Source organism: Asparagus officinalis, chromosome 9 (assembly GCF_001876935.1).
Source record: "Asparagus officinalis chromosome 9, Aspof.V1, whole genome shotgun sequence".
NCBI lineage: Eukaryota > Viridiplantae > Streptophyta > Magnoliopsida > Asparagales > Asparagaceae > Asparagus > Asparagus officinalis.
Window position 1 is genome coordinate 2,375,230 of NC_033802.1, and position 27,024 is coordinate 2,402,253.

A 27,024-nucleotide genomic window follows, 5' to 3' on the forward strand; every position below is an offset into this window, starting at 1 on the left:
GGAACAACATAGGGTTTCACACCCAATGTTTCAAACCAAATTCAATTAGCCACAAATTTCTTCATTCCATCCTTCATTCCTGATTACAACAGCACTTAAATAGAGAAAAAGAATACAAATTTGGAAAATCTCACAAAATCAAATCTCTCACAATCAATAACTACTAAATCTCACCTACAATTCAAATTTCAAATTAACTAATACTAACTAAAAATAAAAGAAAACAAATATTGAACTATCATTATTGTCCTCATCAGTAAACCTAACCAACCTAACCTTAATTGGAACCCTAACCCCAGCCCTAGCCTCAACTATATCTCTGACACTAATCATAAATCCAACATTAACCATAATGGCAATTAAATTTTCTTTCGTCCAAAATTGCGATTTTCATGGGCTATAATCCGTGGTTTTTGTTAGTTTTCATTTGTTTCAACCCAATGTAAAATAACTTTTGTTCTTTTAAACATAACTCATGGTTTGTGTTAATTTTCGTTCTTTGGCCTAATAGAAAAAACAATGTGTACTTCAAATTTTATGATTTTCATGGACAATAGTCCATCATATTTTCAAAATTTTTTTTCATTACAACCATTTTGCAATTGTGTGAGTTTCAATATTAGCGATTTTCATAGGCACCATCAAATTTTGACAATTTTCATTTGTTTTGACCTAGTCGCAAATATGTATCCTTTCATAAAAAAATGTAATTTTCAATGGCTTTAACCCACGAATTTTTGTTAAGTTTCCTTCTTCACCTAATGGCAAATTAATATGCGTTCTTTAAAAGTTGTGATTTTTATGGGCTGTAGTCCTTGATTTTTGTCCATTTTTTCCGTTTGAACCATTTGACAATTAGTTGTGTGAATTTCAATATTCGTGATTTCCATGGGCTGTGACCTACGATTTTAGTCTATTTTAGTTAGTTTCAACCAATGACAATTAAAATTTCTTTCATAAAAAATTGTGATTTTCATGTGCTGTAACTCACAATTGTTTTCAATTTTCATTTTTTTAACCTAATGGAAAAACAATGTGTTCTTCAAAATTTGTGATTTTAATGGGCTATAGTCATGATTTTTGTCCATTTTTTCGTCTCAACCATGTTTGCAATTAATTGTATGAGTTTCAATATTCGCAATTTTCATGGGCTATATAAGCAACAATCTTTGACAATTTACATTTCTTTTGACCCAATGATGAGTAAGTGTTCTTTCATAAAAAATTGTAATTTTTATGGACTCTAACCCACGATTTTTGCCATGTTTGGTTCTACTTCCTAATGGGAAATTAATGTACGAACTTAAACATTTGTGATTTTCGTGGACATGGACCATGAACTTATTCCATTTTGTTTGTTTCAACCATTTGATAATTGATTCTACAAATTTCAAAATTCGCATGTTCATTGGCTGGCCCTTTGTTTTAGTTTATTTTTGTCAGACTTGATCTAATGATAATTAAATATTTTTTCATAAAAATCCATGATTTTCATAGGCTATAACCCACGATTTTTGTCAATTTCATTTCATTTCAACCCAATGTTAAATAACTTTTTTTAAATCGTTATCTTCATGGGATATAATCCACGTATTTTGTAAATTTTCATTCTTCCACTTAATGAAAAACTAATGTGCGTATTTCAAAATTTGTGAATTTTAAATTTTGTAAATTTTCATTCTTCCACTTAATGAAAAACTAATGTGCGTATTTCAAAATTTGTGAATTTTAATGAACTATAGTCCATGATCTTCCACTTAATGAAAAACTAATGTGCGTATTTCAAAATTTGTGAATTTTAATGAACTATAGTCCATGATCTTTGTCCATTTTGTTTGTTTCAACCCAATGGCCAAAAACTTTCCTTTTCAAAAAAAAAATCTTGATTGGGGCTTAATGTATGACTTTTGTTAATTTTCGTTTGTTTTTACCAAATGAAAAATAAGTTTTCTTTCATAAAAATTGTGGTTTTTATGGGCTTTAACCCATGATTTTTCATCAATTTTTATTCTTTGACATAATGGAAAATTAACATGTGTACTTCAAAATTTATGATTTTCCTTGGATTATAGCCCATGATTTTGTCCATTTTGTTTGTTTCAACCATTTCGCAATTTATTGTGTAAATTTTAATATTCGTGATTTTCATGGGCCAATTTAGTCTACTCTCGTTAATTTCAACTCTAATGGGTTAGATTTTCTTTCATAAAAAAATCACGATTTTCATAATATATAACTCATAATTTTTGTCAATTTTCAGTCGTTTCAACCAAATGCCAAATAATTTTTCTTCTTTGAAAAATTACGATTTTCATGAGTTATTACTCATGATTTTTTTTTCAAGTTTCGTTGTTCAACCTAATGGATAAACAATGTGTACTTTTATATTTGTCATTTTCATGGGCTATAGTCCAGGATTTCCCCCTTTTTTTCTTTTTAACCATTTTGGATTAATCATCTGAGTTTTAATATTCACAATTTTCATGTGCACCCATGATTTTTGACAATTTTTATTCATTTTGACCTAATGGCAAATATGTTCTTTTTTAAAATTTGTGATTTTTATGGGCTTTAATTCACGTTTTTTTGTGAATTTTCATTTTTTGACCTAATGGACAATTAATATGCATACTTCAAATTTTGTTAACTTTATGGACTATAGCCCATGATTTTTATCCATTTTGTTCATTTCAACTCTTTTCCAATTAATTATGTGAATTTCAATATTTATGATTTTCATGGGCTATATTTGTTCTAATTTGTTAGTTTTGATCCAATAGCAATTAAATTTTCTTTTACGAAAAGTTGTTATTTTCGTAGTCTATAATCTACAAATTTTCATGTTTTGATCTAATGGAAAAACGCTATGCATACTGCAAAATTTGTGATTTTCATAGGTCTTAGTCCATGATTTTCTCCATTTTTCATTAACCATTTTGTAATTAATTGTCTGAGTTACAATATTAGGATTTTCATGAGCTATAATCCATGAATTTTTATAACTTTCATTCCTTTTGACCCATAGACATGTAAGTTTTCTCTCGTCAGAACTTTTGATTTTCATGGGCTTTATAACTCATAATTTTTGTGTCAACTTTTGTTCTTCTACTTAATGGAAAATTAATGCGCGTAGTTCACAATTTATGATTTTCATTGGTAACAGGCCATGATCTTTGTCCATTTTGTTCGTTTCAACCATTTGGCAATTAATTATGGGAATATCAATATTCTTGATTTTTGTGGGTCATAACCCACGAGTTTAATTTATTTTCGTTATTTTTGACATGATGACAATTAATTTTTATTCACAAAAAACCATAATTTTAATGGGCTAACCTACTATTTTTGTCAACTTTCGTTCGTTTCGACCCAATGTCAAATAACTTCTCCTCTTTTAAAAATCATGATTTTCATAGGCTATTATCCGTGATTTTCATGAGCAACAATCCATGATCTTATTTTGTTTGTTCAACCATTTGGCAATTAATTATGCGAATATCAATATTCATGATTTTCATGGTTCATAATCCACAAGTTTAATCTATTTTCATTAGTTTCGACCCAATGCCAATTAATTTTTATTCAACTGTGATTTTCATGGGCTGTAACCCACTAGTTTTGTCATTTTTCGTTCGTTTCAACCCAATGTCAAATAACTTCTCTTGTTTTAGAAATTGCGATTTTCATGGGCTATTATCTGCGATTTTCATGGACTATAACTCACGATTTTGGTAAATTTTGATTCTTCGACCTATTTAAAAATGATAAATTTTATTTTAAAATAGACCCTTTAGAAACTTATTTTTAAAAAGCGACTCCCTTTTGAAAATATTTGCCATTTTCGACCCAGTTTCAACCACCCGGCTGAAACTGGGTCGAAAATGGCGAAAAAACATCAAAAAACTTTACAGAATGTTAAATCCTGTGAAGTTTAAGGCCTCATTAGTGCTTGGGTTAGCACTAATGAGGCCTTAAAGGAGGCCTTAAACTTCAAATAAGTTTTTTGATGTTTTTTCACCATTTCAGGTGGCTGAAACTGGGTCGAAAATGGCAAATATTTTCAGAAGGGGTCGTTTTAAAAAAAAAGCTTCTAAAGGGGTCTATTTTGAAAAAAATTCCAATTAAAAATTAATGTGCTTATTTCAAATTTTGTAATTTTCATGGACTATAGTCTATGATCTTTGTCCATTTTGTTGCTTTCAACCCAATGACTAAAAACTTTTCTTTTGTAAAACAAAGATGATCTTCGAGTGCTTCAACCCATGATTTTTATTAATTTTCATTTATTTTGACTGATTGGAAAATAAGTGCAGCAATGTCATCCTCAGAGGATTCAGATTCTAGCACTACACGTTTGTGGCATATGCGGTTAAGACATATGAATGAGAGAGGACTAGATGTATTGAGCAAACAAGGTCTGCTTTGTGGTCAGAAAACTAGTAAACTAGACTTTTGTGAGCATTGTGTTTTCGGCAAACACCATAGAGTCCTTCAGTACCGGTATCCACAGAACCAATGATACTTTAAATTATATCCATTCAAATGTTTGGGGGTCCCTCTCAGGTTCCATCGAAAGGTGGAGCTCGTTTTCTCCTAACATCGATTGATGATTATTCCAGAAAAGTTTGGGTGTATCCTTTAAAGCATAAGAGTGATGTGTTTGCAACCTTCAAACAATGAAATGTTATGATTGAGAAGCAAACAAGAAAAAAAGTGAAGCGCCTCAGAATTGACAATGGGATAGAGTTTTGTTCCACAGGGTTTGACTAGTTTTGTAAGAATGAAGGTATTGTGCGTCATCGTACAGTTCGGCATACACCACAACAAAATAGATTACAGAAAGGATGAACAGAACACTTTTAGAGAGAGCTTGGTGCATGTTCTCTGATGTCGGTTTGTCTAAAGACTTTTGGGCCGAAACAATCAATACAACTTGCTATTTAATAAATAGATATCCTTCTACAACAATTGATTTTAAAAGCCTAGAAGAGGTATGGTCTGCTGTCCTTGCTAATTACTCTTATTTAAGAGTATTTGGTTGTTCTGTTTATTTTCATGTTAATGATGGTAAGCTTGAACCTAGAGCAAAGAAAGTTATCTTTCTAGGATATGCCACTGGAGTGAAGGGATATAGATTGTGGTGTTCTGATCCCAAATCACCTAAGTTTATTATTAGTAGGGATGTTATTTGTGATGAGAAATCCATGTTTCACCCGAGAAAGAAGTTTGTTATTGATATTACATATACTGAAAAGGAGTCTAGCAAGCAGGTGGAGCTAGAGAGCCCAGATTTAAAGAGAGTGCTTGAGGGCGTTCATGTTGAACCAGTTGATACTACGGAATGTTCAACTTCAGATGCTGATACATCGCAAGAGCAACAATATAATATTGTACCGGGAGAACAAAAAGACAGATTCGACTTCCTCAACGTTATGCAGACATGCTTGCTTACGCTTTGAGTATATCAGAATCGATTGAGATTCTAGAGCCTTCTACCTATAATGAGACTATTAGTGGCAATAAGGCTACAAAGACATGGGAGTTAGTGAAGCCACCAAGAGGACAAAAGATCGTTGACTGTAAATGGGTCTTCAAGAAGAAAGAAGAAGATCCGGATACAGATTCTGTAAGGTATAAGACACGCTTGGTAGCTAAATGCTATAGTCAGACTGAAGGTGTAGACTTCAATGAAGTATTCTCTCCAGTTGTAAAACACACATCAATCTTTGTATTGCTTGCCATGGTTGTTCATTTTAATTTGGAGCTTGAGCAACTTGATGTGAAGACGACTTTTCTACATGGTTAGCTTGAGGAGCAGATTTTTATGCGTCAGCCAGAGGGATTCATTGTTGAAGGAAAAAAGATCATATGTGCAGGTTAAAGAAATTTCTTTGTGGATTGAAACAGTCTCCGAGATAATGGTATTTGAGATTTGATACTTTCATGTTTGAGCATGGTTACTTTAGGAGTAAATATGATAGTTTTGTCTATCATAAAAAGCTTAATGATGATTCTTTTGTGTATTTGCTTTTGTATATTTTTGACATGCTGATTGGAGCTAAAGATATGTCAGAAATCAACAAGTTGAAATCTCAACTCAAACATGAGTTTGAGATGAAGAACTTAGGAGCAACAAAGAAGGCTTTGGGGATGGATATTTATAGGAACAAGCGAGAATAAAGTTTATTCCTATCTCAGGAGAAATACATCAAGAAAGTGTAGAAGAGATTTGGCATGCTTGATGCTAAGCCTGTGAAGACTCCGCTTGCTGCTTATTTTCGTCTCTCAGCAGATTTATCACCTCAGAGTGAAGAGGAGAAACAATACATGTGTTATGTTCCTTATGCTAGTGCAGTTGGAAGCATTATGTATGCTATGATCTGCACCCGTTCAGATATTTCACATGCAGTCAGTGTTATGAGTCAGTATATGGATAAGTCTGGAAAGATCCATTGGCAGGTTATGAAATGGGTACTCAGATATTTGAGAGGGTCAGCTAATATTGGTTTATATTTTCGCAGGAATACAAACTCAGATTGTAGAATACTTGGCTATTCTGATTCAGATTATGTGGGCGATTTGGATAAGAGATGATCACTGATAAGTTATATATTCACTCTTTTAGGTAGTGCAATTAGTTGGAAGACGACTCTACAATCGACAGTTATTTTGTCTACCACAGAGGCAGAGTATATGATAGTGACAAAAGCAGTGAAGGAAGCCATTTGGTTGAGAGGTTTGGTTGAAGATCTCGGCTTACACCAATGTGTTACTAAATATTTTGTGACAGCCAGAATGCTATATATTTGACGAAGCATCAGATGTATCATGAAAGAACCAAACATATAGATGTCAGGTATCGTTTTATTAGAAAAATTAAAGTCATCAAAATTAAAAAAATTGGTATTACAGATAATCCAAGAGATATGTTGACGAAACCTGTACCTTCGCGCAAGTTCGAGCATTGTCTCGAATTGCTTATAGTTCGACAAAGCGGAGGTTAAGCCCGTAAGGGGCTTCTGGCGAGACAACAAGAGTGAAGAGAAGAAATCTTCATATTCAAAGTCAAGATGGTGATTTGTCATGTGACTTTTGAATATTTAAACAAACATTTAACCCCTACGCCTAATTTCACTGTGCCACCTTCTCCAATTTACTATTCCACCAAACATTTTATTAATTTTATTATTATTGTTAAGAGGTTATAAAAGGGGTGGTGTGGGAGAGAGTTCAGTGCATCAGACGGAGAGAAAGAAAAGAATTAGAGAGAGAAGAGAGATAGAAATAGAAATCTTTTTTTTGTGTGATTCTTTGGTTAGAGAGTGATCTCCTTTTTTGTAATCTTCTCTTTTGTGATTAGTGAAGTTCTCAGTTGTTCTCGTCCATGGACGTAGGTCATACTGACCGAACCACGTTAAATCATTGTGTGCTGTTCTCTTTGTCTTCACTGTGTTTATTCAGTGTTGTTATTCTCCATTCTTGTATAGACATATTCTGTGTCTGTGAAGCTCCTCGCTGCAACAATGAGCTTCATCCCCCTGAGCATAAACCCCACACTTAAAATAGTAAGTATATGGAACATTTCCCTCAGTCTGTAGCTTTTTAACACCATCGATGAACACAGTTTTCTTATTGGCGTCCACATCATGTATCACATTTAATCTCATCCACCTATCATAGATGTTTGATTCCACCACGGTGCTATGGTAAAACTTCAGTTGATCATGAACGACCATCAGCATTAGTACAGTAGCTCCATAAGTAGTGTGATGGATCTGCATAATTGCTGTACCACTGGTGCCATTGGGCACAAAGCCATAACCTTGAAATTGCCATACACCTGAAGAGTAGTCATATACCTGCAACAAAGCAAGGATGAGAACAGCAACTTGTTGAACATTCTTTGTCAATCTGATTCTAGTGGAAATTTAGGTAATAGGTATTAATTAAAACTACGTATTTTCTTCAAAGTTCAAAGACTACCAGAAATGACACGTATGCGGATATCAGTTTGTGGTTTTGTTGTGGTGGTTGGGTTGAATGGCTTGTCAGTTGAATACGCCCAACGCCTATGTACTCCATCGACATAGCTGTATCGATCGCTGAGTTTTAGTTTGCATGGCCATTGCATATGAAAATTCCTTTCAGTTAATGGCATGGCTGTAAAACCATTGGTGGGATCAGCACTGCAGAAGAGACGAGTTTCTTTCAGCAGGTTGAGAGAAGCAAGGAATGCTAAAAGAAACCAAGTAAACGAAGTCATTTTAAGTGAATTATATGGATATGGGAGGCCAGATGGTGTGGGTACTAGAGGGGCGTAAGGGGATTTATAGGAGAGTAATGAAGGAGCAGGTTATGTACACATAGAAATGTATTTGTCAGTGTGGTTAGTTTGTAGGAAGGCTTAGAGGGCAGCAGAGTAAAAACGTTCATATTGCCGAATGGACGAATATGCTTTGTTTTCACGCTTACGCTAGTTCCTTTCTTGAATTATAAAACAAATAATTGGTGCTTACTTGTATAATTACTGAGAGAAATGGCGTGCTTCTCTTGTAATATATGCTTCGATAGTTTTCTTTTTTGTTTCATCACAGTAGATATGATTTTGACGCGTATTCAATCTATTAGAACTCGGGAATCGAAATGTATGCTTAGTATATCTGCTGTTATAAAATCTAGTCTCTTTCCTGAATAAGACAGAAAAACCAAAAATAAAACATTAATTTTCAGATAGAAAACAAAATACTCCTGAATGTAATGAATAGTTGTGCTCTGGTTATTTCAGAATCACATAATATGCGAAACTTCGTCTTAAAATGATAAATAAACTTTGGAGTGACCCAAAAGCTGAGAAGTTGGAAATTTTATGTTTAATACCTTTGTGCAGATTTAAACCCCATGATTATCTTATAATAAAGTCAATTTATAGCCGATCTGTTGATAAAACGAGCAGTTTTTTTCCTCTTTAATTTACTTTTGTTTTCTGTCATTTCTCAAAGAAGTTAGTTTGCAGGTGCATATGTTTGATAATCAGATGTATATAGCAATAATTGCTTTCCTTTTGCAAGTGCATATGGAAAATTTCTTGTCATAATACTATACAAGATGCTCTGATCACAACATTATGAATTGTTTCTCTATTCTCTGTTACTGCCCTACTCTAGTTTTTACTGTGCACATCTTCATGTTTATACACATACATATCCCTATTCATATTTAATTCATATTTAATAGAGAAACGGAGAACGTTAATTTCTTGATTCACTTAAGTTTCTTGTCTCAGAAGCTAACTGGGAGTAAAGAAATGAAAGTTTTAACGGAATGAACAAGAGCACCAACTCAGAGCAAGTCTTGTCGACTGCAAGGTGCATGCTACTTTTAAATTTTTTTGAACAAAACCTATAGCTTGAATAGGAAAGGAATTTTGTCATCTAGTCATTTAGATAACTGTCTCATATTCGTATGTAATTTCCTTTATTGTTGAAATAGAAATAAATTGGTTAATGTTGTGGAGTGTAATTCCTTGATATTTAGCAGTCTAAAATTAGATAATAAATTTTGTATCATGTTTAATTTGTCCTAAGAACCTATTGGGATTCTCCCCAAATCTCATAAATGAGGAAGGAGTCCATTATATTCACTAGGAAGATTGAAAGGGTAGTCAACATTGGAGAATGCAGAGGACGGAAAGTTTGAAGGGTGCGTGCATTAGAAGCTTGAAGGTTTCTCTTGGAAATTGCCAAGAGTATTAATTGGTCATTGGCAATAGTAAGGATAAAGACTATATAAAAGGATGTGGGTGTGTTGGGAGATGGTCATCCACTCATCCTCTAGGTGAGAGGGAGGATCCTCTTAGAAGTCTTGAGTGATCGGTGTCCTTCGGTTCTATGAGTGATGTGATGGTAGCCTCTTGGAGCTCTTGAGTGATAGGTGTTCTCACGTTCCTTGAGAGATGTGAGATTTGCAAGGGTTTTCAAGTTTGTCCATGCAAAACTTGTATCAATTGTAATGGTCGTATTGGTTTGTGAAGATAGTGGATGTAGGCAAGCTCGGCCGAACCATGTAAAACTCTTTGTGTTGTGTTGGTACTTGCCCTCCTTATTTGTGTGGTTATTGTTTGTGTGCTTCTTAATCCCTAACAGAACCAATTGTCAGTTTGCACTGATGAACACAATTTAGTCTTGTACACAGAATCTTATTAATATTTTGAAGCCTGACTATCCTGCCTTGTTTCAATTAGATAACTTCAAGACCTTGATTCCCTTCCAACGGGATTCCATAAAATAGGAAGCATTATTTTGCATGTAAACACCACATTTAAAGTAATGAGAAGCTCCCCCTGTATCATTAGCAACTAGCTTGAGATCTCCATCAATGAAAATGCTGACCAATGCAGCACCTGTATCATGGATCACATTCACTCTGAACCATCTCCCATAGATATCATCAGCTATGAGCAATGACCGATAATACATGAGTGCACCACTGTAGACCCTTAGCATCAGAGTTGTCGCCCTCTTACTCGAACCAAAGACTTGCATGATACACACTCCTGATGTCCCACTTGGGACATAAGCATGCCCTTCGAACTGCCATACGCCTGAAGAATAATCATATCCCTACATGAAGAAAAATAACTTTGTTAATTATGAAGGCCGGAGAAAGTTTAACGTCATCAGAAATACTTGAGGCATGTACTAGTCTCCAAGTCTTTCCTCCTGAATAGTGATATATAGATATCCTCGCACAAAATTAATATCTAGATTATGTAACTTTGCCAGCCATGTGCCAAATTTAAAGGTGAATCAAATAAATTGGTTGAGAGCCAAACTCTAACTAGCGAAGAGTAACCCTAATATAAATGAGATTAAACTCATTGCCCAACCTGTTCAAACATGAACGATCAGGTACTATCTGATAATTGATGGTTTATATATTGGATCTCACTTTCAAAGTCCAAGCCAGCCAAGACTAAGAAGAACTTACGGACTCAGTTAGATGTGACATTGCATGGGAAACTCTATAAATTTAAATTAATATTTATGTTGGAATATGCTGGTTAGCATGCGGTGACAACATTACTTATTTTGAGTCGTGTGTGTTGTGACTCATACTCATCTTTATGATCAGCTTGAAATGAAGGTAACACCTACTTTAATCCGAATCTCTGTTCGTGCAGAAGTGTGGCTTGTAATTGAGTGTGGCTTGTCTGTAGACAGGACCCATAGTTTATGAATTCCATCGATGAAGCTGTATCTGTTACTGACTGCCAAATCATAGGGTCTTTGGATGTCAAAGTTAGAACAGTTGAGAGGGAGAGAGATGAACCCATGAGTAGGATCTTTTCCTAGCATAGACCGGGCTCCATGCATATGGAACTGGAAGAGGACTAAGTAGACAAACATGAAGAGCAAGGAGCAAGCTCCCATTTTACTTTCTGAAGAGTTGGAGGATTTTATTATTGTGCAATAGATCTGTTGCTAGGTCTAGTTGCCATGCCCATCCACACTCTACTTATAGGGATCTAGACCTAGTGCTCGGCAGCTTTATTGTATCTTTTAATAAGTGTATGCCAACCTTAGATGGTTGTCATCTTGGCATATGCCATGACATTAGGTAATAACTCAAAAACTTGAGTCAGCATGCATGGCTTAAAAATTTATGGCAGCATGCACGGATTTTATTCTTGTATCTTTCTCTGTCTCAGCTTTCGCATCTAGACTCTGCCATTTGTCTAGTTTTGCTAAGCCTTTTGAGTAGACTGATAAACAATATTCTTTGTGTTAATGTAGTGAAGATATAACCTACTGAAGAGATAAGCAGCCAAGGCAATGATTAGTTCAATGCTAATTAAGAGGGAGGCCATCAGTAGTTAATTTGGGAGCGCAGTTAATATGCGAGTCGTAAAAAACAAATACTGGGAAACCTAGAGTTGTTGCCTGCTAAGTGTCAAACTAGACAGTAGCAGACAAATCAATGTTGAATTTTTGTGTTGCACTACATTTTCTACTGTGTCTTTTTCAATCGATTGTCAGCAGACTTCAGTTATCTGCATGTCTTAAGCTAGCTACTAGGTCAAAGTATTCCCTGTAATCATGGATATTAAAATCTCAATTAAAAGGAGCAAGGGGACTAAATGATAAAGGGAGCATTGTCACTATGAGAGCAACTCAATTGTCTGTTTCCAATAAATATTGTATCCCTAAGGTTTCCATATCCCTCATAATCATAGATTTCCATATCCCTCATAATCTGGAGTATAAATTTATGTTATTCACAAGAATTTCATAAACTCATTTAGCCAACGTTTACCTGTAAAAGTTTGCATTGTTATTCTAGTAATCATCATCATCATCATCATTTCGTTTATTCTAGTTTTTATTTTGGTGGCAAGAGAGACCTTCATTTTCCGTAATAGCATATAGAGTATTGTGGGGTGGGGGGTGGGGGGAGGGGTTTTGTCTCGACGTACTTGCTCAATGAGAGTGGTTTCTGTGTCAAAATTAATGGTTTATATTTATATAGAACACTTCTGAAGAAAATTCAACCTGATGCTCAAATTATTTACTCTTACAAGGTTCGTTGGAAAAAGGAAACACTGGTGACTATATATTATTTTTGAATCTTCTTTAGCTCGGAAACCTATTAAATCTTACACTAGGAAATGGACCCTTCTGTATTATTGGTCTTAAACATAAGAATCTTGGTGGTCTGGTCGTATTTCAGCCACATGTGCACTTAGTTACATATGTAGTTACACAGACAGACAATTAATATGCAAACAGAAGTTTATTTCCTATTATCCATTGCTAACTGCAAAGACCATGTGCCTGAGGGGTTAGATGCACACTCTAAGACACTCTAAGACATCTAGCTGTTGTCCTTCTCAGTTAGACAAACTTCAAAACCCTTATTCCGGTCCAGTAGGATTCCATGTAACAGGAGCTGTTATTCTGCGTGCAAACATGGTAAATACCAATCTTGAAGGAATGAATGCTCCCTCCTCGGTTATTAACAGTAAAGTTCAGTGCACTGTTGATGAAAACCTTTACCACCTTTGCAGCGGTGTCATGAATCACATTCACTTGGAACCATCGATCATAGATACTGTCCTCAACAGTTTGCTGTTGGTAGTATTTCAGTGCCCCATCATAGACCCTCAACATTATAGTTGAGGCCCCTCCATCAGCATCTGGGGAACCAAAGATTTGCATTATGCAGACGCGCAATGTCCCATTAGGAAGATAAGCCTTCCCTTCAAACTGCCATACACCTGAAGAATAAGTATGTCCCTGCACAAGAAGTTGATCATAGAGTTCTGGCCCTAATTATATGTAAATCCAATGTTTTCATCTTTCATCCCTGCACAAGAAGTTGATCATAGAGTTCTGGCCCTAATTATATGTAAATCCAATGTTTTCATCTTTCTGAAAAACTAAGCTAATCTAACATAGAGTTCTGGCCCTAATTATATGTAAATCCAATGTTTTCATCTTTCTGAAAAACTAAGCTAATCTAACATAGCTGAAGCAGTGAAAATGTGTATGCTTATAGGACCTGCATGAGATCCTGAAGGATAGGACGTTGAAAAAGTGGTAACAAGTTGGAGGAACCGGTAAATCTAGATTTAGTTCCTAGATGCCTCTACGATACCCATTCTCAAATAATGAGATCAAAAAATTTAAATGATGCTTGTGGGCTATGTCAAGCGACTATAAGGTAGTGTCAACTTTATAATGTCTTTTTGGTGGCTGTTATGGTTCTACAATGAACTAGTAGAAATGATTGCGGATTTTCTAGGAAGATACTCATGTCATTAATCAAGCTAATGCTGATTTCAGTCCGAGGTTTGGTTGTGCTGGATCAAGAATGTGGTTTGTCTGTTGAGTATACCCAAAACTTCCGTACTCCATCTGTGAAGCTATAACGGTCAGCGAGAGGTTGATTATACGGCCATAGCTTATGATAATTTGATTCATTTTCACGATTTCCGCACTGAGAGAATTTGAAATTACATTGTAGTACGTTCAACATTCTATGTGGCTGGAATCGTATCGGACATTGTATTCGTACAGTTAGTTTTTGCTTAATTACATGTTTGTGTATGATATTCTCCTAATTGTAGAGAAATTTTGGAATTAAACCCTAATTTCTCTCTAAACTCATTTATTCTTCTATTAATTTCTAGAGATTAGTTTTTTTAAAGATAATTTGCAAAAAATTCACAACTAATACATGGAGTTCTCGTAATTGTCTATTTATGTTTTTTTTGAAAAGTTATTTTCTATCATGCTTGATTCTCTTATCCGTTGACTGATATTGACAACAGTTTATAATTGTTTGTTGTTAATATTTTACTGTGTCTTTACAAAATGTTATCAATGAACTATCTGCATGTACTAAATGGATTTCTGAGTTCGCTCGATGTATTTCCCTGATATGATAGCATATCTCTGTTCTGGTCAGTAGGAGTATCTACTGACTTGTGGCTTAGCATTGCAGCCCCTGCAAACATTGAGATAGATAAATATCCTTCTTAGACTCGATGCCTATGTTTTATGAAACTTCATTTGGAGATGAAACCTTGAGCATTAAATACCATCCTTGAAATCTTCACTGATCAATGTTGTGAACATTCAGGTTAATCCCCACTCATCTTTCCATTGAAGAGGACCCTGAGTTTAGAATCTTCTTCTTGCCGCCATCTATTGGATTAATCTTCACTCATCAATTTTCTACCGGTGGCTCTGCTTGAAATACGCTCAAGAACACAATAGGTTTTGTATTTGTCCCCATTACCATTCCCCAAACCCATAAAAATCCTCCAAAATCCCCACTAAACCGTCTAAATATACCATACTGATGGTTGACTGAGTCACGGGCGTCACGGGCCTTTTTCTGTTGACTAAATGACAGACTAAATGGAAAGCAAAGAATTAACAAAAGAATAGAAGGTGAGGAACTGACGGTGGAACTGATGATGAATCATGGAGATGATGAAGGCATGCCATGTGATGAAGATCTGAAGATGGCTCTGTGATGGTGAAAATGGTGGTTGAGAAGATAGTTCTATGTATTCTCAAATCGAAAAAGGAGGAGGAGGAGAAGAAGGAGAAGAAGAATATAGTTCTATGAAATTCTGTAAAGGCATGAAGATGACCCAAGTCAAAGTCAAAGATGATGGTCAAGGTCAAAGTTTGAAGTTGAAAGATGGTTCAAAGGCGGCTGTTTTAGTCGGGATGTAAGGGTAGCAAACTTTGCTGTGAGGTGAAGTTGATGGAGAGAAATTTGCAGTGAGAGTAATGAAGATCAGACCTGTATGCATTGAAGAGGGGAGTTATATAGACCAAGGCATGTGGTAAGATCTGGTTCAACAAGAACAAGGCGCTTGGTTGCGGACGGGAGCAGAGTTGCATTGGTGATTTTCACTGGGGTTAGGAGTTTAATTAGGATCAAGAGCGAGGCATCCTAATGTCATGATGATGTTACAGCAGAGATATGTGTAAGAGGAACCAATTGGGTCCTTGTCGTATACATAAACTTATTATATAAATACCCCTTATTTGACAATTTTTAATTTAATAGGAATTGTTAGACAATGTTCCAAGTCCCCTATTCAAGTTTTGGCACATAAGAAATTCATATTACTTTTATGAACCAGGTTTTAGTAAGCTTGTTATTTCACCAAGTTAGTCCACTCCAACTCAACAGTAAACCATTTATTATGTGGATTTTAAGACATTATTGGTTCATTAATGAGCTGACTGGTGATGTAGGCTGTTCCTGTCCTGTTTTCTCACTGGTCCATTCTCCATATCATTGACCTTGCTCTCTTGGATTTAAGCTGTTTTGTATACCCTTTTTAGCTTCTTATTTTTCCAGGTTATTACTTTTTATAATTTTGATTGGGCAATCTCCTCCAGATGATTTGTAGATAAGTCGCTTTACAATTTCTTTTCTTCTAATTGGAAAGATCACTAGTACATGGACCAATGGAAGCAGGCAGTTTGATTTTCTTAAGCGCTTCTTGCTATTAAAGAGGGTAGTCATTACACACATTTTTGCATCACTTTATGAAGCTTTTGATGTTCCATCACATTATACATGATGGTTGAAATGAATACATGTATTATAAATTCACCCATCTTTCTTGAGTACTCTGATATCCCTCCACATAGACTCCATGTAATACGTTTCGTCTGTCTGGCCATATACCCCGCACTTGAAATAGAAAGCATTTGGACCATTGCCCTCTATCTCTAGCTTTTGAACATCATTAACAAACACAGTTATCTTATTGGAATCCACATCATGTATCACATTTACCCTCATCCACCTGTCATAGATATTTGGTTCCACTAAGGTCCTGTGATAGAACTTCAATTGACCATCAACGACCATCAGCATTAACACGGTAGCTGGATATGTAGTGCGATGGATCTGCACGATTGATGTACCGCTAGTGCCGTTGGGCACAAATCCATAACCTTCAAACTGCCATACACCTGATGAATAGTCATATCCCTGCACCAAAATAAGGATGAGACCTATGAACTGTTGATACCTCTTTATCCATCTAACTCTAGTAAAACCTTTCGTATTAATTAAAATTTAAAACTACTTTCTTGAAAGAGTATCAGAAATTACACGTATGCGAATTTCAGTTCGTGGTTTTGTTGTGGTGGTTGGGTTGAATGGCTTGTCAGTTGAATACACCCAAAGCCTGCGCACTCCATCGGTGTTACTGTATCTATCACTTAGATTTAGATTGTATGGCCATTGCATCTCAAAATTATATTCTGTTAATGGCACGTCTGTGAAGCCATCCGTGGGATCTGCACTGCAGAAGAGATGAGTATCTTTTAGCATGCTTAGGGAAGCAAGAAATGCAAACAGAAGGCAAGTAAATGGTGCCATTTAGAGAAAATACTATGCAAGTGAGAGATGATGCAGAAATCAGAAAGGTGGAAGGGATACTTATAGAAAGGGTGATGCACAGATAGTGACCTATTTGTCCGGAAGGTTAGTTTATAAGACTGACTTAGAGATCAATTGAGTAAAATATTAGTTGGCTGACTAGAAAGAACCGGCTTTGTTTTTTACCTTATCCTTGTTCTCGTTCAGGAACATAAAACAATTACTTGATGCTTTCCTTATATATTTTCTTAGAAGAATGGTTTGTAATATATGTTAACATAGTTCTCTCTTTAGCTCAATCACCATGATATTTTGACATATATTTGCTCTATCCTTGCTCTTCAATCAAAATATATGTCTTTGTACAAAATCTGGTCTATTTTACTGTAGAAGGCAGACAGAGCAAAATAATTTTTTTGCATGCGAAGTAAAATCTACTGAATATGATGAATAAATGTGCTCTGTAGATTTCATAATAAAATACCATGTGCAATATCATTTTGAAAAGTAAATAAAATGTGCCCCTGTAATCTACATGCTACAAAGTTCGAGATTTTGGTACCAGGTGTGCAGATTTTGACCACAAAGTTTATAATCACATTTTGATTGCTCCTTTATAAATTCTCTTACAAGGATAGGGACCTCTGTGTGGTTCACTCTGTTAATTCATCCAGATTACATATGAATCATCCTTTATTTGGTTTCAAGAAATATGCAGTTCATTGGTGATTTTGATGGACAAGATAGGTGGTTCTGATCTAGGTTTGAAACACTGGTCCTTCTATTCTTCATGCCATGAATCAAGCTGTGTTATATTTTCCTTTCCAGCCTCTTGTTTCCTTTTCTTTTGTCATTCTGATAGGGCAATACATTGAGACTCCTCCAGAATCTTTTGAATCTCTTTCATATAGTTTAGTGTATTTTTGCCTCATGGAAGATAAGAAAGTAGGCTGTTTGGTGTAGCACATAAGAGTTTTTTATTAATAACTAGGATACGCACGATGCTTTAACATACATTACTTTGTTAAGAGTTTGATCTTCCATCACATAATGATTGTTTAAATTATTACATTTGCAACTTCACCCATTCTTCTTAAGCACTCTGATATCTCTCCACCTTGATTCCATGTAATGTGCTTCATCCCTCTGGGCATAAACCCCGCACTTGAAATAGAAGGTATTTGGACCATTTCCCTCAATCTGTAGCTTTTTAACACCATCGATGAACACAGTTATTTTATTGGCATCCACGTCATGTATCACATTTAATCTCATCCACCTGTCGTAGATGTTTGATTCCACCAAGGTGCTATGGTAGAACTTCAGTTGACCATCAACGACCATCAGCATTAGCACAGTAGCTGCATGCGTAGTGCGATGAATCTGCATGATTGCTGTGCCACTGGTGCCATTGGGCACAAAGCCATAGCCTTCAAATTGCCATACACCAGAAGAGTAGTCATATCCCTGCACCATAGTAAGGATGAGAAATACAACTCGTTGAACATTCTTTATCAATCTGATTCTAGTGGAAACTAAGGTGTAAATTGAAACTATTCTCTTCAAAGAGATTATCAAACATTACCCGGATGCGGATTTCAGTCCGTGGTTTTGTGGTGGTGCTTGGTTTGAATGGCTTGTCAGTTGAATACACCCAAAGCCTTCGTACTCCATCAACATAGCTGTATCGATCGTTGAGATTTAGGTTGTATGGCCATTGCATATCAAAGTTCCTTTCAGATAATGGCATTGCAGTAAAGCCATCGGTGGGATCAGCACTGCAGAAGAGATGAGTATCTTTCAGCAGGTTGAGGGAAGCAAGGAGTGTAAAAAGAAACCAAGTAAATGATGTCATTTTTTGTGAGGGCCAGATGGTGCAGATACTAGAAAAATGTAAGGGGAATTTATAGGAGAACAGTGAGGAAGCAGGTGATGTAACCATAGACATGTATTTGTCAGTGGTTAGTTTCCAGGAAGGCTTAGCAGTCAGGAGAGTAAAAACGTTCATGCTGCCGCATAGCAGAAGATGCTTTGCTTTCACACTTATGCTTGTTACGGTTCTTGAATCATAAAATATTGCTTGATGCCTGCTCATATAATTTCTGACAAACATGGTCTGCTTCCCTTGTAATGTATGCTTTGATAGCTGTCCTTTTTGTTCCATCACAATAGATATGATTTTGACATTTATTCAATATATTTGAACTTGTGAATCAGATCGTATGCTTAGTACATGTGCTGTTGGAAAATCTGGCTACTTCCCTGAATAAGGCAGAAAAATCCAAAATAAATTATTAAGATTCAGATAGAATTTTTTTTACTGAAGATAATGAATAGTTGTGCTCTGGTTATGTCAGAAGCACACACTATGCGAAACTTCGTTTTTTAAATATGTAAATAAATTTGGAGTGACCCAAAAGCTAAGAAGTTTGGAAGTTTTGTATTTACTACATCTGCAGATTTTGACCCCATGATTATCTTATAATAAAGTCAATTTAGAGCAGACCCGTTGATTGAACGGGCAGTTTTTATATCTTTATTTTACTTTTGTTTCTGTCATTTCTCAAGGAAGTTATTTTGCAGGACTTCAACACCTAATGATCCTGTATGCAAGTGCATATGTGATAATCAGATGTATATAGCAATAATTGCTCCCTTTTTCAAGTGCATATGTGATTTTTCTTTTCATAATTGATAATACTATATAAGGTGATCTGATCACAGTGTTATAGACTATTTCTCTATTCTTTATTACTACGCTACTCCAATTTTTACTGTGCACACCTTCACACACGATACACACACACATATCCATATTCATACATAAATAGAGAAACAGAGAAATTTAATTTCTTGATTCACTTTAATTTTCTGTCTCAGAGGCTAACCAAGAGCAGAGAAATAAAAATCTTAATGGAAGGAACTGGGGCACCAACTAAGAACAAGTCATGCTGCTTTTAATTTTGTTCTTTTCTCATAGTTTGAATTGGAAGGGAATTTTGACATTTAGTCATTTATACTCTAATTGTCTCATTTCAATCATATGCAATTTCATGTATTGTTGAATTAGAAATAAGTTGGTTAATATTGTGGAATCTAATTCCTTGGACTTTCTCAGTCCAAAATTAGAAAAAAACGTGTGTATCTTGTTTAATTGGTCCGAAGAACCCATTGGCAGTTTGCACAGATGAACACAAGGCAGTCTTGTAAACAAAATTTTATTAAATACTTTGAAGCCATGCTATCACGCCTTGTTTCAATCAGATAACTTCAAGACCTTGATTCCCTTCCAGCGGGATTCCATGAAATAGGAACAATTATTTTGCGTGTAAACACCACATTTGAAGTAATGAGAAGCTCCCCCTGTATCATTAGCAACTAGCCTGAGATCTCCATCAATGAAAACTCTGACCAATCCAGCACCTGTATCATGGATCACATTCACTCTGAACCATCTCCCGTAGATATCATCAGCTATGAGCAATGACCTATAATACATAAGTGCACCATTGTAGACCCTTAGCATCAGAGTTGTCGCCCTCTTACTCGAACCAAAGACTTGCATGATACACACTCCTGATGTCCCACTTGGGACGTAAGCATGCCCTTCAAACTGCCATACACCTGAAGAATAACCATACGAAGAAATATAACCTTGTTAGTTATGAAGGCCAGACAAAAGTTAATGTAATCAGAAATAATTAAGGCATATACTAGGCTCCAAGTCTTCCCTCTTGAATAGTAGCATACACACATTGGATATATCATAGTCTAATCCATATAGTCAGGTTTTATTTAATACCCTCACACAAGATTCATATCTTAATTAGGTAACTTTTAAAGTCATGTAAAAATTCAGAGGTAAACCCAATAAATTGGTTTAAGTGCCAAACTCAACTTGCGAAGAGCAATCCTACTATAATTGAGTATTAAATCCAACCTCTCCAAACATGAATGATAACATAATATCTGGTAGTTGATGGTTCGTCTATTGGATCTTACTTTCAAATCCAAGCCAGCCAAGACCAAAGAGCACAAATAGACTTAGCTAGATGTGAGATTGCACTGGAAACTGTATAATTTTAACTGGTATTTTGGTAGGAAAGATGCTAGTTAGCACGCGGTGGCAGTGTTGATCACTTATTTTGATTTGTGTGTGATGTGAATCACGAACACCTTTATGATCAGTTTGAAATGAAGATAACACCTACTTTAATTCGAATCTCTGTTCGTGGTAAAGTGTGGCTTGTAATTGAGAGTGGTTTGTCATCAGACAGAACCCATAGTTTATGGATTCCATTGATAAAGCTATATCTCTCACTGACTGCCAAATCATAAGGTCTTTGGATGTCAAAGTTAGAACTGTTGAGAGGAAGACAGGTGAACCCTTGAGTAGGATCTTTTCCTAGCATAGACAGAGCTTCATGCATATGGAGCTGGAGGAGGGTTAAGCACACAAGCAAGAAGAGCAAAGTGCAGGCTTCCATTTTACTTTCTGAGAGTTGGGGGGATTTTATTTTATTGTGAAATAGATCTGTTGCTAGGTCTAAATGCCTTGTCCTTCCTCACTCTACTTATAGAGATCTGGACTTAGTGCTCACCAGCTTTATTGTATCTTTTAGTAGGTGTATTCCCAATCCTAGATGGTTGCCATCATGGTATATGCCATGATATTAGGTAATAACCTAAGTCAGCATGCATGGCTTAAAAATGTAATTATTGGAGCATGCATGGATTTATTCTTTTATCGTTCTCTATTGCGGCTTTCACGTCTAGACTCTTGTCTTTCGGCTAGTTTTGGTTATTGCTAAGCCATTTTGAGTAGAATTATAAACAATATGCTTTGTGTTAATCTAGGGAAGATATATTCTACTGAAGAGATAAGCAACTGAGGCCAGTGACTAGTTCAATGCTAATTAAGAGCGAGGTCATCAAGTGTTTAATTTGGGAGCAGTTAATTGGGAGACATAAAAGTAGAATAATGGGAATCCTAGAGTTGTTGCCTGCTAAGTGTCAAACTGGTAATGCTAGATAATCCAATGTTGAATTTTCACCTTACATTATTTGTTCTTTTGTATCCTTTTCAAATTATTATCTGCCGGCTTCAGTTGTCTGCATGTCTTAAGCTAGTTACTAGGTCAAAGTATTCCCCGTAATCATGGATATTGAAATCTGAATTAAAAGGAGTAAGGGTACTAAACGATAAAGGGAGTATTGTCACTATGGGAGTAAACCAATTGGAAACATTCCAATGAATATTGTATTCTTAAGATTTTCCATATCCCTCGTAATCTGGACTCTGAATTATTGTTATTCACAAGAATTCCATGGACTCAAAGTCATGCAGCCAGTGCTTTCTTTACTAGAAACCTGCAGAATTTACATTGTTATTTCACCAACATCATCATTTCATTTTCCGTAATTAACATTTTTAGTGATTTTTTTCGTGGGGCAGGAGAGGAGGGGTTATGTCTATACATATTTGCTCAATGACCATGGCTTCTGTGTCAAAATTAATAGGTATATAGAACACTTCTCATGGAAATTCAGTCTGATGCTCAAATTATTTACTCTTATAATATTCACGAAAAAAAGGAAAAACTGGTGAATATATATTACTTTCATATCTTCTTTAGCTTGGAGACCTATTAAATCTTAGACTCGGATACAGATCCTTCTGTCTTATTGGTCTTAAAACTTGGGGGTCTGATCGTTTGTGGGCTTGTTGAACCACACATGCACTTACGTGGTTCATAGACAGATATTAATGCATAAACTGAAGTTTATTTCCTACGATCCGTTTGCTAAATGCAAAGAGCACCCACATTCCTGAGGGGTTAGATGCACAATCTAAGACATCTAGATATCCTCATGGTTACTTATGGCACATACTATGGTCTTATTCAATTAGACAAACTTCAAGACCTTTATTCCCTTCCAGCAGGATTCCATGTAGCAGGAGCTGTTATTCTGTGTATAAACACCAAACTTGAAGGAATGGATGCTCCCTCCTCGGTTATTAACGGTCAATTTCAGTGCACTGTTGATGAAAACCTTTACCACTTTTGCAGCTGTGTCGTGAATCACATTCACTTTGAACCATTGATCATAAATATTGTCCTCTACAGTTTGCTGCTGGTAGTATTTCAATGCCCCATCATAGACCCTCAGCATTAGAGTCGTGGCCCCTCCATCAGCATTAGGGGAACAAAAGATTTGCATGATGCAGACACCTGATGTCCCGTTTGGAACATAAGCCTGCCTTTCGAACTGCCACATGCCTGAAGCATAAGTATATCCCTGAATATGACATTGATCATAGAGTTATGGCCCAAATTATATGAAAAATCTTTTCGACTTTCTTAAAAACTACCAACAGCTATCAGAACAAGCATGTGTGAAGTATGATATGGCTCTGGAACCATACTCCAACTTGGCCGAACTTGGTGTAGCATCATTCAAACAAAGAAAACTGGTTAAAGTATAGGCTTATAAGACCTATGTGAAATGATAGAGAACCAGAAGGAGAAGACCTAGAAAAAGTGGTAACAAGTAAGAGCCTAAGAGGAACCAATAAGGTTTAGCTCCTAGAAAACTTATCAATACTGGTTGTCTATATGATGAGCTCAAAATGTTTAGGCAAAACTAAAATCCGAATGATGCTTGTGGGCTATGTAAAGCGACTTGAAGTAGTGTCAATTTTATAATGTCTTTTTGGTGGCTGTTATGGTTCTATGACAAACTAGTAGAAAGAATTGTGCATTTTCTAGGTAGATACTCACATCATCAATCAAGCTAATGCTGATTTCAGTCCGAGGTTTGGTTGTGCTGGAGTGAGAATGTGATTTGTCCGTTGAGTATACCCAAAGCTTGCGTACTCCATCTGTGAAGCTATAACAGTCAGAGAGAGGTAGATTATATGGCCATAGCTTGTGATAATTTGATTCATTTAATGGCACAGGTATAAAACCATCAGTGAGATCACCATGGCATAAGAGATTGACATCCTTCACTAGAGTTAATGGAAATAGGAATGCTAAGAGAAACCAAGCAAAGGAGCCCATAGTTGAGAAAATTTTATAGTGACAGATAATTTGCTTCATGAAAGAACTAATTGTCTTGGGGTTTATATAGTGACATAATTCAGTTAGGTGCAGCTCATTAATGACAGTCACTTTGGAAATTAAAAATCTTTTATACATTTCTTTATGCAGTAAGTTTAAAACTTCAAACCTCTGCATGTATTAATAGGAAAACCTTTTCCTATTTTATTATAAATCCACTTAGTCGTCCTCTATGGTTTATCCATATTCCATAGATGTCTTCCCAAGATGCCTCTTTCCATGTGTTTAAGATAAGGGAAACTGTTTGACTTTTTTTTGGGGTTCAGATGACAAAATCACAAGTTTTGGTTGATGCACTTTATCCAACAAAAATATTTGTGTACTGTATTCAATACCCAAAAATATTTGTGTGTACTGTATTCAATACCCAAAGGATATACTAGACATCAGAACAAGCTTATTAGACTCCACACTGTATGACGAAAAGAACTAGTGAACAATCTTACTATCCCGAGATCATGCGCCCCTTCTGAGAGAACTCAGTTCTCTACACATATATATAGGAGTACAATTGTATACATAGTTTCTCAATTTATATGTTCTATATCTGCAGGAGTTGGTTACGTTATAGTTACAAACTTACAATTACGTCAACCGAACATTTGCATGATTTTCATTTCAATGGGATAATTTCAGGACCTTAATTCCCTTCCAACTTGATTCCGTATACTTGGAGCTATCATGCTGTGCATAAACACCAAGCTTGAAGTAATGAAAGCTTCCTCTTCCATCAGGGTATCACCAACCATCAACTTGAGAACACCGTTAATTAAATCTTGATATTCTTTGCACCTGTGTTATGGATCACATTCACTCTGAACCACCTATCATAGATATTGTCTTCAATATAGTAATGAAGTGTGCCATTGTCCACCCTCAACATCAGTGTTGTTGCATGTAACCTAGTACTGCAAATTTGCATGATGCACACTCCCGTTGTCTCATTAGGAACATAAGCATCACCTTCAAATTGCCATACATCTGAAGAATAATCATAACCCAGCAATAATAATGAATATTGTGAGCCAAAGACGAGGAACAGTTTCCATAGTTCAAACTGTAATGGCATGTCATTAACAAGTCAGATTTTGATATATTTCTGAAAGGGGTTAACTGCACATAGATCACCTGTAGTATTGTTGTTTTGAGCTTACTACACTTGTAATATTTTTGTTGCAGATAGACCCCTGGGCTAATTTAACTCTTTTACCATAAGTGAAAATTTGGCAGATATTGATTTTTGTTGCAGATAGACCCCTGGGCTAATTTAACTCTTTTACCATAAGTGAAAATTTGGCAGATATTGCTCTTGGGTGAAAAGGGTAAAAGAGTCAAATTTAACTCTTTTACCATAAGTGAAAATTTGGCAGATATTGCTCTTGGGTGAAAAGGGTAAAAGAGTCAATACAATGAAACCCAAGGCGTCTACTTGCAACAATGAGACTACGGGGAAAGTAAGTTCAACACAACGATACTATAGGGGCCTATGTGCAATTAACCATTTTTAAATTATATATCTTATTGTAGTTTGAATCTAATGTCAAATATGATAATAACCCTGAATTGTAGCATTTGATAATGGTTTAAGTGAATTATTTTCCAAGGGGAAAAAAGATTGTGGGCTACTGTGTGAACAAAAGCTTGAGTTCTTTCCGAGTTGGAATAAACATTCTGGTGCTGGCCTAATTGTATTTTTTTTGCATTTTCAGAATAGATGGTGTCTTGGACAAAAGATATGTAAAGAGATATTTTAGCATTACTTTGACGTGGATTTCAGCCCGAGATTTGTTTCACTTGCACGAGAATGTGGGCTATCTGTAGAATACAACCAGAGCCTGTGTACTCCACTGATGTAACTGTACTGATCGTTAAGACGTAAATTATACGGCCACTGCTTCCTGAAATTCTCTGATGTTAATCTCACAGCTTCAAAGCCATTGTTCACCATCGGAGCTGGCCATTTTGATGCAAATTTCTAAGAGGTTTACTGGATTTAAGTTTGAAGATTCATAAGGTATCCAATAATATATATTGATGGTTGACTTTGGAAGCTTCAATTGTTTCAAGAGTTTCTATTCTAACAGTCTCTGAACTCTCTACATTATTTTGTTTTCAGCCTTCTGTTTTTCTAGAGGAAGAAAATTTTTCCAGTTCCCCTCTGCTCAATGACCTATAGGATTGGACAGTGACATATATCGTATCACGAGAGGATAAAAATGATGATGGCGAAGACCTAAATGCTAGCAATGAAAGGTAACAAACCTTTTTTTTTATAGTGCATCTCTCTTCTAATTCGATGGTTTGCTTTTTCTTTCTTGCTCATAAAATTGTAGGTTAGCTTTGCTGCCTAATTTATCATGATTATTTGTCTGATTGTGAGTTTGATCTGAGCAAATGTATGAAAGGGATTCATCTCATATTTAGAAATATAAATACATGGTTAATATAGTTGAATAATGATTCAAACAAGATTCTTGATAGATTACCTTATTTTATACTGCCTGTGGGTCTTACAATCTATAATTTTGGTTGCTAGAAAATGTTGGGAAAGTAGTCCTGGAATAGACTATCAACCCTGGGGATATTAATGCTAATTACGGAAAAGGATATCATTTAGCGTTTATCAGGTAATTAAGGTGAGAAAAATAAAGTGATGCAATGCTCAAGTACTTGTCACAGAGTTTTTGCCTTCTAACTGTCCAATATTAAGTAGTACCTGTTGTAGTTGTAATTGCTTCCTTGAGCTATGTATTGTTAGATAAGATTTACAAAATCTCAGACTTTAGAGCTGTCTGTATAATTGTATCTGTTGATAATATAACTAAATTATATAAGTATCTAGCTGTCTTTTATGTATACATCAATCGGAATAGAGGATGGTGAAACCTTCTTGACTGTAACACCCTTGCCCATTGTGTGAAACATTATTAACACCAAAATTCTCTATGATTTTTCATGGTCTTTTTTTCATTTCACAACTACA

The 27,024-nt window shown here is 35.6% G+C and overlaps 6 protein-coding genes and 1 long non-coding RNA gene across 7 annotated transcripts in view; 1 reads left to right on the forward strand and 6 right to left on the reverse strand.

Moving 5' to 3' along the window:
* On the reverse strand, positions 7,467 to 8,088 carry LOC109824158 (citrate-binding protein-like). The gene is made up of 2 exons (XM_020390687.1): positions 7,984 to 8,088; positions 7,467 to 7,859 (listed from the first exon to the last, which is right to left on the reverse strand). The coding sequence occupies exons 1-2, from the start codon at positions 8,086 to 8,088 to the stop codon at positions 7,467 to 7,469; spliced, it is 498 nt and encodes a 165-aa protein (XP_020246276.1).
* On the reverse strand, positions 9,829 to 14,796 carry LOC109824159 (citrate-binding protein-like). Its single transcript, XM_020390689.1, has 5 exons — positions 14,740 to 14,796; positions 13,894 to 13,995; positions 13,047 to 13,292; positions 11,154 to 11,378; positions 9,829 to 10,619 (listed from the first exon to the last, which is right to left on the reverse strand). Exons 1-5 carry the CDS (start codon positions 14,794 to 14,796, stop codon positions 10,233 to 10,235), a joined length of 1,017 nt encoding a protein of 338 aa, XP_020246278.1. The 3' UTR covers positions 9,829 to 10,232.
* Positions 16,049 to 16,917, reverse strand: LOC109824160 (citrate-binding protein-like). Its single transcript, XM_020390690.1, has 2 exons — positions 16,648 to 16,917; positions 16,049 to 16,524 (listed from the first exon to the last, which is right to left on the reverse strand). The coding sequence occupies exons 1-2, from the start codon at positions 16,915 to 16,917 to the stop codon at positions 16,138 to 16,140; spliced, it is 657 nt and encodes a 218-aa protein (XP_020246279.1). The 3' UTR covers positions 16,049 to 16,137.
* On the reverse strand, positions 17,998 to 18,785 carry LOC109824161 (citrate-binding protein-like). The gene is made up of 2 exons (XM_020390691.1): positions 18,503 to 18,785; positions 17,998 to 18,384 (listed from the first exon to the last, which is right to left on the reverse strand). Exons 1-2 carry the CDS (start codon positions 18,770 to 18,772, stop codon positions 17,998 to 18,000), a joined length of 657 nt encoding a protein of 218 aa, XP_020246280.1. The 5' UTR covers positions 18,773 to 18,785.
* Positions 20,089 to 21,411, reverse strand: LOC109823992 (citrate-binding protein-like). Its single transcript, XM_020390480.1, has 2 exons — positions 21,128 to 21,411; positions 20,089 to 20,559 (listed from the first exon to the last, which is right to left on the reverse strand). Exons 1-2 carry the CDS (start codon positions 21,402 to 21,404, stop codon positions 20,174 to 20,176), a joined length of 663 nt encoding a protein of 220 aa, XP_020246069.1. The 5' UTR covers positions 21,405 to 21,411; the 3' UTR covers positions 20,089 to 20,173.
* LOC109823991 (citrate-binding protein-like) lies at positions 22,551 to 23,984 on the reverse strand. The gene is made up of 2 exons (XM_020390479.1): positions 23,700 to 23,984; positions 22,551 to 23,217 (listed from the first exon to the last, which is right to left on the reverse strand). Exons 1-2 carry the CDS (start codon positions 23,979 to 23,981, stop codon positions 22,825 to 22,827), a joined length of 675 nt encoding a protein of 224 aa, XP_020246068.1. The 5' UTR covers positions 23,982 to 23,984; the 3' UTR covers positions 22,551 to 22,824.
* The window catches only part of LOC109823994, an 18,892-nt gene continuing 16,549 nt past the window's right edge, over positions 24,682 to 27,024 (forward strand). The window contains exons 1-3 of the long non-coding RNA XR_002242521.1: positions 24,682 to 24,776; positions 25,751 to 26,055; positions 26,158 to 26,294. This is a non-coding gene — a long non-coding RNA (uncharacterized LOC109823994). The remainder of the gene's footprint in view (positions 24,777 to 25,750; positions 26,056 to 26,157; positions 26,295 to 27,024) is intronic.